Source organism: Hoplias malabaricus, chromosome 13 (genome assembly GCF_029633855.1).
Source record: "Hoplias malabaricus isolate fHopMal1 chromosome 13, fHopMal1.hap1, whole genome shotgun sequence".
Lineage (NCBI taxonomy): Eukaryota > Metazoa > Chordata > Actinopteri > Characiformes > Erythrinidae > Hoplias > Hoplias malabaricus.
This window is the reverse complement of record NC_089812.1, coordinates 24,223,203-24,238,559: the sequence shown is the minus strand read 5'-3', so window position 1 is coordinate 24,238,559 and position 15,357 is coordinate 24,223,203. Positions and strand designations below refer to the sequence as shown.

Below are 15,357 nucleotides of genomic sequence, written 5' to 3'. Positions count from 1 at the left end.
CCCTTTTAGACTCATGGGTCAGTGTTATATAAAGTGATAGTACAGAAATATTGAAATATTTTAGTATAATTCAATGGCTAAGATATAAATTAGGTCATACAGTATGGTATTTTTTACAGTGGTGGTGATAAGAACCAGACGTCTGAAGAATTTAATGCCAGAACAACCAAAGCTGTATTTACCATATCACAGCTCAGTAAAGCATCACAACAATTTAGAAGCTGTAATTTCAAGGTAGAAATACTACCCAGTGTTCCTTTAAATGGAATGGTTATGAATCCACTGCTTGACACCAGAGACACTTTTACAAGAGCGTTTTATTTAAGTAACTGCCTCTATTCTTCTGGAAAGGCTTTACACTAGATACTGGAACGTTAATTTGGGGATCTGATAGCATTTAATCACAAACATTAGTGAAGTCATGTTCTGATGTTGGATGATTAGTTCTAGATCACAAACACCAATCCAACTCATCTTAAAAGTACTGGATGGTGCTCCAGGGAACACAGTTCCACCGCTCCATACTCCTCTAGCTGACACTCCGCACTGGACATTGAGATATTAGTCACATATGAGGCTGCTTCAGAGTGTCTCATTCTGTTGGCCAGTGTTTTCTAAAGGCATGACCTCTTTTTAACTTGTCCCATTTTCCAAAAAAAAAAAAAAACAAACAAACAAAAAAAAAAAACCCTAAGTAAAATGTTTAAAGTCTTACCACTCCCTGTTGAACCCCATCTGGCCAGTGCAAACGTGTGCTGACCCTGGCCAGTAGGTAATGGACCTTGGTGTACGTGAGCAGTAGGACTCTGCCTGGCTGAATGATGCCATGTCTGATTTCTTTCATATAATTACTGCTCTCTCTTGGTGTGTCAAGTTTTACAAAGCCACTGGTTTCAATTAAAGAGCTGCATTTCTCACAGAAGGCTATATCTATGGGAAAAGAAATTTAGACTAGAACTGTACTATAGCACTTTGGCTCAAGTCCATAACAGGAAATCGCACGCTCTTCCAGACACTCACACCTGTGGTAGGTCGTGGTAAAACTCGCTTGTAGAGGGTTTTTGTTTAAGTGCAGTACCATGGCACACCACGAGAGGGCTCTGTTACAAAAGTCCAATCCTCTGTGCGAACAGGAGGTGTTGTTTTTTTTGTTTTGTTTTTTTGAGGCGTCTAGTAACATATATCTATTGCCATATTGTCCTGTCTTGAGTTCTACACTCTGATCTGATCTACCTTTCACTTCGCAATGTCATAAACCATAGGATAGGATTTATGTGTCCATCTGTATGGCCCCGACGCATCCTCTAAACCCCCAGTAATCGGATTAAGACTGGAACCGTCTCTGCAGTAAAACTGGAAATTACAGTGGAATAAAGAGCAGGGTGAATGAGATTATGCAACATATGAAATGTGATATATTGCTGCAGACAAATTTTATCCGTTCCACCTTAAAGGTGATGTTCATGATTTTTTTTTGCGTGCTCAAAAATAGTTTAATGTGTTTACAAAGCCCCAGTGTCTACAAATGAGTAAAAAAAATCACTGTGTCTCAGTACAGTATGCTAGGCATTGTCTCTCTCTCTCTCATTAATAATCACTTAATGTGGAAATGTTTCCAAACTCGGGAGATGGCTAACCGCATTACCAACAATGCTACAAAACTAAAAACTTGAGTTTCTGTGGTCATTCAAACAATGACTAAAACTTACAGACACACAAACAACAGTCGTTTGCATTTCCCCACAATCATAGACGTCCCCTTTAAATAATGCAAAAGGGTTTTGCTGCAAAGTAATTGAAAGCAGACATTAGCTTATACAGATTGTCCAATCCCTGGCCTCAGGGGCCAGACTGTGGTACTAACTGTTGCACCATTCAAGCTGGAGCTAACTGCAAACAATTAAGGTGCCACAAACTGCTGAGTCATTTAATGTGGAACATACTGCAGCACAATTTACAGTGGAAACTGCAGCAAACTAATTGGCTATTTAAAGAAAGCAGTAGAACGCAATGTATATTTTAATGTGGAACAAACTGCTGTATGTCACGGCTGGACACGGAGACAAGCAACTTAGACACTAGACATTAGGTTAGCTGCCTGCTGCTCTGGATGTGTGTGCTAATTGCCTCTAGTGCACATGTGTGTGTGTGTTCACTACCAGAAAAGGGTTAACTGCGGATGCAAAATTACTTTCTACCGTTGTGCAACTACAAGTAAATACTTTTTTTCTAAGAAAATACTGCATTATTTAAGGTGGAACACACTGATGGTTCATTTAATGTGGAAAAAGGGCAATTCCATTTAATGTGAAATAATGTGGAACAGACTGCTGGACCATTCAGAGTGGAATAAACTTATGCACTACTCAAGGTGGAAATCCAAAATTCAAAAATGAAACTTGATATTTGATATATGACATATTTTAAGACTTTACAGAAAACACTGCTTGTGTAAAGCATTCTGCAGTAAAATATAAAAATATATTTAAACAAATTTGTTTCCTGTAGAAGACTGTGTCCACTTATTTTCACAAAAAAACAAAACAAAACATTTTTTGACCAAAACTTTTGGACAGCTTAATCATCAGTAAATGGGGCAGAAAGCAGTGTAGAGAGGAAAGAAAGATGAATCCAAGTTAACCGGGTTTAGAGGGAGAGGTGTACAGAGAGAGAGAGAGAGAGAGAGAGAGAGAGAGAGAGAGATTAGGGACAGGAGCGTGTGCAAAAAATCCTCTCCAACCAAAGCAGAGGTGTCCAGTTTCCATCTATAAAAAAGAGAGGGAGTTCTAGGAGATCCTCAGCAGGTAAGTCTGCATTTATTACATATCAGAGTAAATGTAATTTTACAGACATAAAACACTATAGGTCCAAAAGTTTTTACACACCCTTTAATAGAGAGTTCAGGATCCTTTAAAGCATACATTGTGGACAGCTTATTTAACTTCTGTAGAAAAACACATGCTCAATGCCAAGTGTGGGTTAGAGGGGTATAAAGCCCTTAGGCACTGGGCTGTGGAGCAGTGGAGCTGTGTTCTCTGGAGTGATGGATCTCCATCCAATAGCTTCAGTATCTCATGCAACATCAGTGTACCTGACTTTACTAATGCTCTCAGGGCTACCATCAAACTCACACAGAAGTGTTGAAGTGTAAAGTCTTGTGAGAAGTGTAGACATTATTAGAGCAGGAAATGGGGATCTCTCTCTCTCTCTCTCTCTCTCTCTCTCTCTGTGTCCACATCCACAAACATTTGAATTTGTATTGTACTTGTTCTGTTAGTGTGTGACTAGTGTTATGGGCTTATACACACAGTGCAGGGTAAACTTTTATAAACTAAACACATCTGGAAATTCTGTGTGTTCTTGGACATTTGCGCGACAGATAAACTTTGGTTACTCCGGTCTTTATTCAATGAGTGGAGTCATAAACATCTTTTAGTTGACCTGGCCTTTACCTGTGCATCCTGTGTGGAGCTTTCTGAGTAAATCTCTGCGTAAAGAGCTCACCGGTCTTTAGTGTCTGCGTCCTGCAGTCCTCCCCCTCCTTCCTCATTCATTTCATTTATTTTATTATTATTTTTTTTACTCTTACATAGTCTGTGGTTTTGGTAATCCTCAAAATTTAGCCCTTTTAGCTGGGGGTGGACTCAAAGCAGGATGATTGAAAAACCCTGTTTGACCCAGTGCTCCTCGTCCAGCAGCTGTCCACCTCTTCACAGACACGTGACTCATTTCATCCTTCTCCAAAGTCAAGAAGGACAGATAGATGCAAATACAAACACATAAAATGACTGAGAATAACTAATATCAAACTGATCTGTGTTCCTCAAACTGGATGCTGCAGAGATTCATTATAAAACAAAGGACAAATAAATGCAAATACAGGTGTAATTAGGGTCATATTATTGTTATTATAAAATATTTGTTACATTTATTAGCCCCTAATAAACTGACAGTGTGTTTTACTTGTGTACTCACTATGGGCATGTCAGTGCTTAGAAGTTGTTAAATGGTTATTTTACAACAGTTAGTTCTGACCAAGTGATCTGGGCAATTAGACATTCTATTAGCACTGATATAGATTACAATGGGGCTTTAAACTTTATGCTAATGTTAAGCTAATAATACTACCCAGTGTTCCTTTAAATGGGTGTTCAATATCCATTCATTAAAGGAGGGGCTCTATAGCAGTAGCAGGAACGTTGGGCTTCAGGTGATTTAAAATCCTTACACAGATATCTGTACATGATACAAAACAGCTGCCTGCACTAACATGTACATAAACAAAGTAGCAAGCAAGTGTGCAGGAAAATGTTTGGCAACAGAGCAGTCCCAGTCCAGTGACGTAGCTAATGTTGTGGGTGGAGTCAAATACATTTTAAAATCATTTTTCAGATGAAAGTGTTTGATGTAGGATGCACATTCTACATTTAAAGTTTCAAAACATACGAAAACTTTGAAATTTTAGCTCATTTGGAATCACTGTTTTTGTGATGTCATAAAAATCCGTTGATTTTCACTGTTTTGGCCTACAGTTTTTATTTCTGTTTGGCATTTATTCTACACAGCTCCGCTCACTGACGCTGAAGTTAAAAGCATTGTTTCCGCACTTATATCACAATAGAGGGCATCCATTTAGGACACAGCACTTATACCTTTATCGCTTTAAAGGTGAAATAGCACAGAAATGAATAATGGTCAGTTAAGAAGAGATATGGGAGCTAGAACATAAACTCATACTATGCCACAGGATTAGATCTCACAGGAAATACAAATAAGAGAATAGTGAACATGATCCATTTAACCCACTTTGTGAAGCTCCCGTGGTTACCCAGGGACATAAACCTTCCTCCTAATCTAGCCGCCCTCTTCCCCTGATCTCTTTTACTTGACCATAATGTTTACATTCTGCTTCAGTATGCTCGGTCCATATGGCTGTGGGATAAACTGACCTTAGGCCAAGGCACTGCTGAGAACCACCTCTACTGATGGCTAGAATCAGAAAGCCTATTACTTCTGCTTACAAACTCCAAACTCTCGCAACATTCACAGCCCTCAACATTCGCAGGCTCAAGGGAGAAATCATCTGGCAACCTGAATTTATATACGACAGACATCAATTAGTCCATTTAATCCACTCCAATCAAGCTGAAGTCTTTCCCAGGGAAGTGTGGAATATCTGCAGGGCTGCCGGAACTGGGAATTGAACCTTGGTCACCAATATGACAGTACATTGGTCACTATACTGTTACTGCTAGAGTCAGCTTGAGTCTCACATCAATCCATGGTGTTGTTCTGTGCTTTGCAATAACAAGGTATTAGCTTCATATTTAGCTGCTGCTTTATTGTTGCGATATATTTCTAATATTATTGTGTGAAATCTAATGGGAGAGGGAGTGGGGCAAATGTGATGAAGTTTCTGAACCCCAAGACCACCCATTAGCTTCATCCCCTGAGTCAGCAGTGAGCATTGGCACAGAGCAAGGCTGTCCACTCTGAGAGACACGCCTACCTCATTGGTCCACCTTGTAGATGTAAAGTCAAAGGCAACAGCTCATCTGTCGCTGCACAGTGTGTGTTGGTCGCCCTTCATACGTGGACACAGGACACTTTTGGATGGATATTTTCAGTCGATGGGCTATTTTAATTCCAGCAGTGACACTGAGGGCTTTTAAAGCTCTGCTGCTCCGTCTGATCCACACACCACCACCATGTCCATTGGTGTGTCACCAAATTGCAGAGTGACAGGGGGGCTAACAAAGTATGTGAAGCAACAGATGGACTACCCTCTGTATTTGTAGAACTGCAGAGTGCTCCTGTGTGGTCAGTGGAGCTGAGAGAATGGACAGTGAGTGCGGATATAAGGAGGCCATTTTAATGTTATGGCTGATCAGTGTATAATATGATCCATAGTGTAAACAAGGACGCACAGTGTTGTTGATTAAAAAGCATCACTCTTATGAAGAGATGTAAATCCTGGATTTATCGTCAGCTAAAAGTTACACTATAAATGTAACAAAGTGCCTAAAAGTCAGACTGTGGATTCTGAGGCCTGAGGGTGGGGCTGTGGATGGATTAGTGAACATAAGCAGGAGGAGGGGCCGAGGGCCTGTCCTGTTCCTAATTTACTTAAGCCTCGGGATTTGTGGATTAACTTCGACAATTAATCTCGTTACATGTCTGTTGCGAGTGTGAGGACAGTGCTGCAGAGGGGAGCGTGAGAGTGCTAATGTGAACTGAAAGATTACACATTTCTACGTGTGTGTGCTGAGGGCAGTGTAATGAACTTTGTTCTTGTGCTGATGATGTCAGTGTCAGATGACTCAGGACGATAGCTTGAGGCAACTGAAAATATCTGGGCTCTGAAAGTTTGTCCAGGGGGCACTACAATACACTTTAGATTTTTTTTGTGTGTTCCTAACACCCCTGACTGAACTCATTAACTCATTATGTGCTGGACCAGTGTATGACCACTGGGGAACTTCATCTCTTAATCTACTGCAAAAAATGTTAAGGCATGTGAGACCACATGTATGCTACAAATATCTGTTTGATCTGAATACAGTCTATGTAAAGAGACATATTCACCCCTCCCACTTTCACTCCTCATTGCTCCCTAGTAGCTCAACATTTCACACACAAGCTACCCACAATGTCCTACTCTCCCAGCTACAAGATTATGTGTGCCCGTGTCCTGCCATGGCTCAGACTTTGTCATCCCTTGTGCGTTGACAATAAAAGCATGTTTATGTTTTACGTCTGTTCCCATAATTGTAAGCAGAACACAATAACACACTGTAGTTTAAGAAACTGGAGTTTGTTATTGTAAAAAATGTAAATCTGACAGTGTTTTGTTTCCTGATTGATTGCCCTGTGTTGTTGATATGTGTTGTGTGTTCTGACCGTGCAGGTGATCAGCGATGCGATTGGTCAGTGTTCAGCAGCGAGGACGGAGGGCGGCGGAGCCAGAGTCAGAGCCGGCCCCTGCCCCGCCTCCTCCTCCTCCTCCTCCTCACCATGCCCACAACTTTATGAACATGAAGAACAAGTTCTTCAATGAGCTCGGACATCTGCCCAGTGAGTCCGGGTACACTCACAACACCTCGGCTATGGTAGAGACACTTCAACATGGGCATAGTCTTCACACAAAATCACACACCTGCCATCGTGCAGCAGGCCACAAGCTCTGGACACAAACACTAGTCAGGTCAGGAGTTACACCAGGGGTCAGAAGTTTGGGGTCACTCTTTTCAGTGAAACACTGATATAAACACTGCTGCAGATGAGAGTTTGAACATATTGTTCTAAAATGTTAGGTTTTAGTGGAAATGTTTTTCCACTAAAAGGTTAAAGCACTCATTCTTTTCTGTGAGAATCTTTTCCAGCAGTGTCCTCATGACATCTCTCTCTCTTCTCTTTTTACTTCATCCTTTCCATCCCTCCATCACAGACCATAAGATCAAATGTAAGTCATCAGTACCATTAACACCCTTTTTATCCCTTCTTTTTTACTACCCATTTCACTTCCTGCCACCATCCCTCCATCCATCTGCCCATCCACTAACCTTTAATGAATCCATACATCCATTCATTCATTCATCTGTCTTTCCATAAATTGTCTCATTTGTCCATCTACTTGACTGTTCATCAGTTTACCCATTTATCCATCCATTTATTCATACAACCATCTATTCACACACCCAGTCATGTTTTAACTCTCTTTCTCTTTCTCTCTCTCTCAGTGCCCATGTGGGCGATCGGGGCAATCGTGGTGGTGGTCCTTGCTCTGGTGGGCTGCTTTGCTTTCTGCATCTATAAGAAGTGTTTTGGAAAGAAGAAAGCCAAGAAAGTTCGTGAGAGGAAGGGAGGACGGCGGCGGAGGAAAAAGGAGGGAGAGGGAGAGGAGGGAACGGTGAGAAAGGATGGGGAGATAAATGAAGGGCTGAACCCAGGGGGTAGAACAGATCAAGGACAAATGTGTTGTGAGTCGGTGGCAGGTCTGATGTCAACTGAGGAAAATAGGGGATAAAACTTAACAGAATCTTTTCCTAATGTCATTCTTTCAGGAGGAGGTTAAACCAGAAGAGGGTGAGGAAAAAGAGCAAGAATCCTTTGGCAAATTGGAATACACTCTGGACTACAACTTCACTGAAAATCAGGTGTGTGAGTGTGTATGTGTGTGGAGAAAAAGTGGAGAGTGGCCAAACGTTATATGACCTGCTTTAAGTATATGGCTTTTCATTATGAGCTCTATTCCCTCCATTTAGAGGTCCGCAGTGACACTAAATTCTTGATGAGTGAAGTCTAATTGGTTCTTAATTTTACCCTCCAATGTTTGTCTTATATATGATCATAAGTTTTTTGGTTAAACATTCAACCAGCCAATCAGTTTCCACCACCAAAATGAAAGCAATTGATATTTATGATAGTGATTCATCATTACATTTAATTTTTAAGAGGTACAACTCATAAAATGCAGAATCAGATTGCTTTGTAACTCATAAATTAACCAGATGCTGCTTCAAAGAGTGTGTCCCCTACATGGGGGCAGCCATGTTTAAAATAGGATTATAATAGGATACATTTAGACCACTAGCTGTCTGTAAAACGACTGTTTCATAATGCAACGAAGAATCAATGGAGACTATAAGCTACTGCTTCGTTAAGTTTAAACTAACCTTGGATTTTGTGTATATGGTCATAAACATTGGCTTTCTTTTCTGTCACAGCTCATCGTTGGTGTCCTGCAAGCTCAGGACCTGCCTGCTATGGACATTGGTGGAACGTCTGACCCTTATGTCAAAGTGTACATGCTCCCTGACAAGAAGAAAAAGTTTGAGACCAAAGTCCAGCGCAAGAACTTGTGTCCGGTTTTCAATGAAACGTTTATATTCAAGGTGTGCACACATTTCTGTTTGTCCTCTAATTCCTAAGAACCTGCCCTTTATATTGTGATTTATAGTAGTTCTGTAAAATAATAATAATAATAATCTAATAATAATGTGCAATTATTTGTCATTATTCAACATATAATGAAATGTGTCTTCTGCATTTAACCCATCTGTGGCAGTGAACACACACACACACTAGTGCACTAGGGGCTGTGAACACATGCCTAGATCGGCGGGCAGCCATCCCCAGTGCCCTGGGAGCATTTGGGTGTTCAGTGCCTTGTTCAAGGACACTTCAGTCATGGATGGCAACCCTCCGGTACCAAGCCCGGTCTCTAACCATTAGGCCAAGGCTGCCCTTATTATATAATAATAATAATAATAAGAAGAAGAAGAAGAAGAAGAAGAAGAAGAAGAAGAAGAAGAAGGAGAAGAAGAAGAGATTATTAAGTTAAAAATGATTTTTTGCCTATGCTTTCCATACTTCAAGATGCTTCCTTTCTCCTGTAATCTCTCCTCAGATCCCTTTCAATGACCTGGCTGGACAGACCTTGGTCTTGCAAGTGTTTGACTTTGACCGCTTTGGTAAACACGATGTGATTGGAGAGATCAAGATTCCCATGAACAGCATTGACCTGGGACAGCCTATCCATGAGTGGAGGGATCTGGTAGGAGGAGAGAAAGAAGAGGTAAGGCTAATCTAGAAATCTTTCCAGCCTCCTTTAGCTGTTGCTCCCACTCTAGACTGAGTGTACCACTTGCCTGCAAATATGACTCCAGCTGCATTTCAGGAAGGGTTTCTGTATGAGCTGATAAGTTGATCAGGTGTGTTTGATTGTGTCAAAGGTGTACCAGGCCACAATTGTTAATTTGGTTTGCTGGTTTCCCATCTAGTATAACACTCTTCCAATACACCTGAAACAGGTGTGATGAACTAGGGAACTCTTTAACATGAAACCCTTGAAAAATGTTGACTATTCTAGATCATTCTAGGTTTGGGCTAAGAATCTCTGCCTTAGGCCGTTGGTTTCTGGTTCAAGTCCTGGGCACATGACAGAGCAGTACAAGCTGGAATTTAAGATGTGTTTGAGAAAATTTAAGACAGTGTTTTGGAAACACTGTCTTAGAATCTGAAATTGATTCAATCCATAAGTATCCCGTCCAAAGTATGTCTGTTTTAGTGCAGTATGTCTGTTTAGCACAGACTCTTAGGGATTTTTTAGAGGAAGTTAGAGGAAACTGCTTGCAAGCTTGGATTGAGAAGCTCTACCTTCAGCTACTGGATCCCAACCTCTTCAGTCATACCATGTGCTCTTCAGGTCACATGGTGCTACATAACTTTAGAATTATTTAATTGTATCTAAGCTGTAGAGGTGAGTGGTACAATGGGACAAAGTCTCTGAGATTCACTAGACCAATACTTCTATCTCTAACAGCAAGAGAAGCTAGGTGACATCTGTATCTCCCTGCGATACGTCCCCACCTCCGGGAAGCTCACTGTCTGTGTGATGGAAGCTAAGAACCTGAAGAAGATGGATGTGGGTGGTTTATCAGGTCAGTGCTGCTCTGTTTTCCAAAGCCATGTTTCTCAATTTTGTTTCTTAGGAACCACCCAAAATTTGTTAGTTATGTCTGGTAGTTTAATAGGAATCAAACTAGAGCAAAATGTTGTGCTGTCTGATGGTGCTTTGAACACTGGGCTGAGCCTGCTTTACAGATTTTGTCCCTCCTTTTTTTTTTTTTTTTTTTTTTTTAATTTTTTTTTTTTGGTCTACATTCACTCTACTAACTCCTAGTCTCAGTTGCAAGGAGTAAGGAATGCTTCCTCTACTCAGCATTAGAGGGTCTAGGTCCCCAGGTCTGTTTTGGTTAGGGCACCATTAGATCACTTGCCAATCACCTAAACATCAACTTAAATTTTCTGAATGGTGGGAAATATACCCAGTTTAGATTCTCAATTAATTTTCAAGTTCTTCATAAGCGGGAGTTTGGTGTTGTATGTGTTTTCCTCATCTTGGTGGTATTTTTATGCCTGTAAAATGTATCCTTGCTCTAATTAGAAAAAGATTAGCATAGGTTATTGTTCTTCCTTCTCATAGATCCATTTGTAAAGGTGGTTCTGCAGCACAATGGGAAGCGTCTCAAGAAAAAGAAGACTACAGTTAAACAGAACACACTGAACCCCTACTTCAATGAAAGCTTCAGCTTTGAGATACCCTTCGCTCAGATACAGGTGAACCATGGTTGAATCCATCAGTGTTGTATTGAATCTTCAAGCTGTGAGTATGTCATTTCCTCCAATGATTCTTCCCCACTTTATGAAACCTCCTTTATACTGCCACCCAGTGACCTGGATGCATCGTAAAGTCTGTACTACATGGCTATTTTCATCATGGCTGTCTCCACTCCATTCCAGGAGACACTCCAGGAGACCCATTCTATGAAGCATAAACTAGTTTATTCAGACACTACAAAACACTTTGATTCTTTCTCTAATGTGAGTTACAGTTTATAGAAAAATATAAAAGTAACTTTTGCTCATTTTCTGTGGTAAAAACAGGACAGATTGCTCCTTTCTCTCCTAAAGTCAGGTATTGATGGTTGACAGCTGTAGCCTACATAAACACAAAGAGAGGTCATTACAGCACACCCACCTGGTCAGAATACACAGTAATGGAGGAACAAGTTGAAGCCACTGAGTAACGTTTGTGATACGTGTAATTATCCCAGTTCTTACACACTGTCTGTTCCCTGTGTCTCTGTAGAAGATCCAGGTGCTGATCACGGTGTATGACTATGACAAACTGGGCAGTAATGATGCTATTGGGAAGTGCTGGATTGGTTATGGAGCCAGCGGAGTGGGTTTGCGGCACTGGTCAGACATGCTGGCCAATCCCCGACGACCTGTCGCCCAGTGGCACACTCTTCAGCCTGAGGAGGAGGTGGATGCAGCTCTGAAGGCCCCTATTCGCTAAACACACATACACAAACACACTCCCATCAAGAAAACACACACAGTGTACTGCGAAACAACACTTTTACAGCCACACCCAAAGAGAATGCACTTACAAAATAACTGTAAACATTACATAAACTTTACTGCCGTTAAAAGACGCATGTTCAAAGTAGACATATACACTACTGAGTCACTGCGTGGTTCAACATATCGGAGTGTTTTTCATTCTTAAAAGAACTGAATCAAACACCCACTCTGAACATTTCATTAACATATTTTTTATGTCGGATTTGTTTTAGAACAATATCTAATGTGTGTAATTTGTTGAATTTTGCTTTCCACCATATGGCACTGATTTATTTCACAATAACATTAGTTAAACAGTAGTAACCAGTAGTTTTACACAAAATTGTTAACTTGTTTTCTCTATCTGTCAATCATAACATCTACCCTGTCTCTCAAAGATGTCTCTTAATACATTTTCTTTTTAAATCCATGTAATTTGTTGTTAAAAAACTGTCATCAGAAGGTCTAATGTTTTTCATGAATCGCCATGTTTCCACAAGCCCCTCAGTCACTACATTAGCATGATGAGGTTCTACTTCACAGTCTTATTCGATACAAGAAATATAGGTAAAATTAAGGTGGAGAAAACATTTGTTATCTGTTTGTGCATATTAGTATTGCAGTATGCAGTACTGGAATGATGGACTCTGTGATTACTCGACATGAAAGAATGTCAGACTATCACGTCCATTTGGCTCCAATCTATAATGGAATGACTCACTAAATTTACACCTGGGGACCTAGCAATTGGGTTTACTCACCAGTCTAGTGTGTCTGAACCAGTGAAACATGTCCTCAGCTCAACTCAAAACTACAATTTTGGAAACACGCACTTTATATTTACACCCCAGTCCCTTCATTAACAATGCCTATGACGATGCTTCTGTCACGTTCCACTGTGGGTAACCTACATCCATCTCATCTGCACTAGAGAACGCACAACAAAATTGGAACAAACTGGAAAAGACAAGATCAGATGAAACCTGGACAAACCAGGACAAAACAAACTGAATCAAATGAAACGATACAGGCCAGAGCAGACCAAAAGAAACTAGATCAGACCAGCTTGATTCAAACAACAGCAAACCAAACCACAACAGATCATACCCAGCCAATTCAATTCAAACCAGACAAGGTCAAACCAAATCAAACAAACCACACCTAAACAGACCAATCCAGATCAGATCAAACAAAACCTAATTATGCCAAACAAATCATTTCAAACCAGACAAAACAATGAAACCAAATCAAACCAAACCTGATCAAACCACAACAAACAAATCAGACCAAACCAAAATCAGATCAGACAAAACCTAATCTAACTACACCAGGGCAAATTAACAGATCATATCAGATCATCAACACATAGGAAGCTTTACATTCATTCATTCATTCATTATCTGTAACCGCTTATCCAGTTCAGGGTTGCGGTGGGTCCAGAGCCTACCTGGAATCATTGGGCGCAAGGCTCGAATACACCCTGGAGGGGGCGCCAGTCCTTCACAGGGCAACACAGACACACACACACACATTCACTCACACACTCACACCTACGGAAACTTTTTGAGTGGCCAATCCACCTACCTGGAGCTGTGTGACTGCGACACTACCTGCTGCACCACCGTGCCGCCCGGAAGCTTTACATTGTCCTTTCTTATTAATATTTTTTTTCTTTGAGGTCATGAGTGGTGTGACTGTGTGTGTGTGTGTTTGTTTGTATATATATTGAAAGTATCTGTGTATGCCCATATATATATATATATATATATTGTAATGAATTGTATTGGAAAAATCCTGTTTTCCATCTGTGTACTGTGATAATGAATGTAAATATATTGACAGGATAAAACTAAACTGATATTGGATGGTTTATGTTCTTCTTAAAGGTTTGATTGGGGAAAAAAAAGTTTCTGAACTGATCCAGGTTAACAGGATAAAACTGCTGCCCTCTATTCAGCAGATTAGGGTTTGATTCTCTGGCTGAGCTGCACCACCTTTAGGCAAGATTACTAACTATGTTTGCCTTCAAGCTACAGAAGACGTAAGTCAGTTTGAATAAGAAGTCATTAGACTACTTTCACCAATTTACGTTTTACGTTATAAAAATTAATAATGTTTTTATTGGGCTTCATACAGAAATATATATGGCCATATTACACTATTATTTTCTTTATCACAATGTAGTCAATCAGCTTTGACATGTTTGGGGTCAAATTTATAATTCATTAGTTAAACACTGAAATTATGAGGCTAATTTTGTTAATAAATAATGGGATTTAGCATTGTACAACCCAAATGCTTGCCTCAAACATTGTGAGGTTCTTGATTACTTGCGAACAGAGATGATAGTAAGGTTTCTGACAACTCCAGGAAAAATGTTATCTAAATAGTTAACACCCCTCAAGAACAGTTTGAAAAGAGGCTGTGATAACTTTTTAAGTGAAATTATTCATACAAACATCTATTTTACGTCATGTTTAATATGTGATTGGGTAAACGTGTTAAAGGGGTAAATTTATATTTAAAGCCCTATATCTGCATTAAATGTGAGATTTGGGGTGTGTGAGATTTTTCTGTGGTTAGGGCACTGAAATGTGAACACAGAGCTGCTGTTGGATGCAGTGCTGAGTCGGGATTAATCTTCTGTTCTGTTTCTGTCCTGATCCAGTGGCAGAGCTGAACAAAGCCAAACATGTGAGCAGGGAATTAGAGAGAGAGAGAGGGGGGAGAGAGAGAGAGGGAGACAGAGAGAGAGAGAGACAGACAGAGAGGGAGAGAGAGACAGAGAAAGAGAGAGAGAGAGAGAGAGAGAGACAGAGAGAGAGACAGAGAGGGAGATAGAGAGAGAGAGAGAGAGAGAGAGAGAATACCCTAAAGCCACCCTGACTTGAAGGAGGGAGGGAGGAGTGTTGTTTGGTGTGTCATGCAACATCTGTATACACCTAGATACATAGAAAGATAGAGCCTGTGGACGTGTAGAATGACTCAGACGTGGAGAGAAAGAGAGAGAAACACAACCACACAGAGTGATGGGTGAGGGATCAAGGGCGAGAAAACATAAAATATCTTACACAACTTTGAACTTGTTCCCAAATTCTGATGCAAGAAACCTCAGAGCACATCTGGACTGCAGTAACTAACCCACAGTGCTCCTCTACAGTCGATCTTGAACAAATTATTTTCATGATGTCACATGATCACATATTTCATATATTACATCCCTAGAGGTCAGTATCAGAGCACCAGCACTGGCCCATGTGCTGCAGTCAAACAAACTAACACTGTATAGCTTCTCTGGACCACTAGGGGTCGCACAGAAGTAATAAAAAACTTACAAATGTATTTCAGACGTCTGAAAGTGATCTATTGAAAAAGGGTCACAAATCCCCCCTCAGTCCTTAATGCCCACTTCTACAAACAGAATCTTGAGGTAAATGGGAAGACTAC

At 40.5% G+C, this 15,357-nt stretch overlaps 1 protein-coding gene across 1 annotated transcript; it reads left to right on the top strand.

Annotated features, from left to right (window-relative positions):
• Positions 1–6,917: 6,917 nt before the first annotated feature.
• syt5a (synaptotagmin Va) lies at positions 6,918–11,945 on the top strand. Its single transcript, XM_066642548.1, has 9 exons — positions 6,918–7,074; positions 7,448–7,462; positions 7,740–7,909; positions 8,070–8,156; positions 8,727–8,894; positions 9,410–9,577; positions 10,325–10,442; positions 10,988–11,121; positions 11,654–11,945. Exons 1-9 carry the CDS (start codon positions 6,918–6,920, stop codon positions 11,861–11,863), a joined length of 1,227 nt encoding a protein of 408 aa, XP_066498645.1. The 3' UTR covers positions 11,864–11,945.
• Positions 11,946–15,357: the final 3,412 nt, after the last annotated feature.

Coding starts and splice junctions, on each gene's coding strand:
- syt5a (XM_066642548.1), top strand. CDS start 6,918: ATGCGATTGGTCAGTGTTCAGCAGCGAGGACGGAGGGCGGCGGAGCCA. Junction 9,578..10,324: donor TAGGAGGAGAGAAAGAAGAG/GTAAGGCTAATC, acceptor TATCTCTAACAG/CAAGAGAAGCTAGGTGACAT. Junction 11,122..11,653: donor TACCCTTCGCTCAGATACAG/GTGAACCATGGT, acceptor GTGTCTCTGTAG/AAGATCCAGGTGCTGATCAC.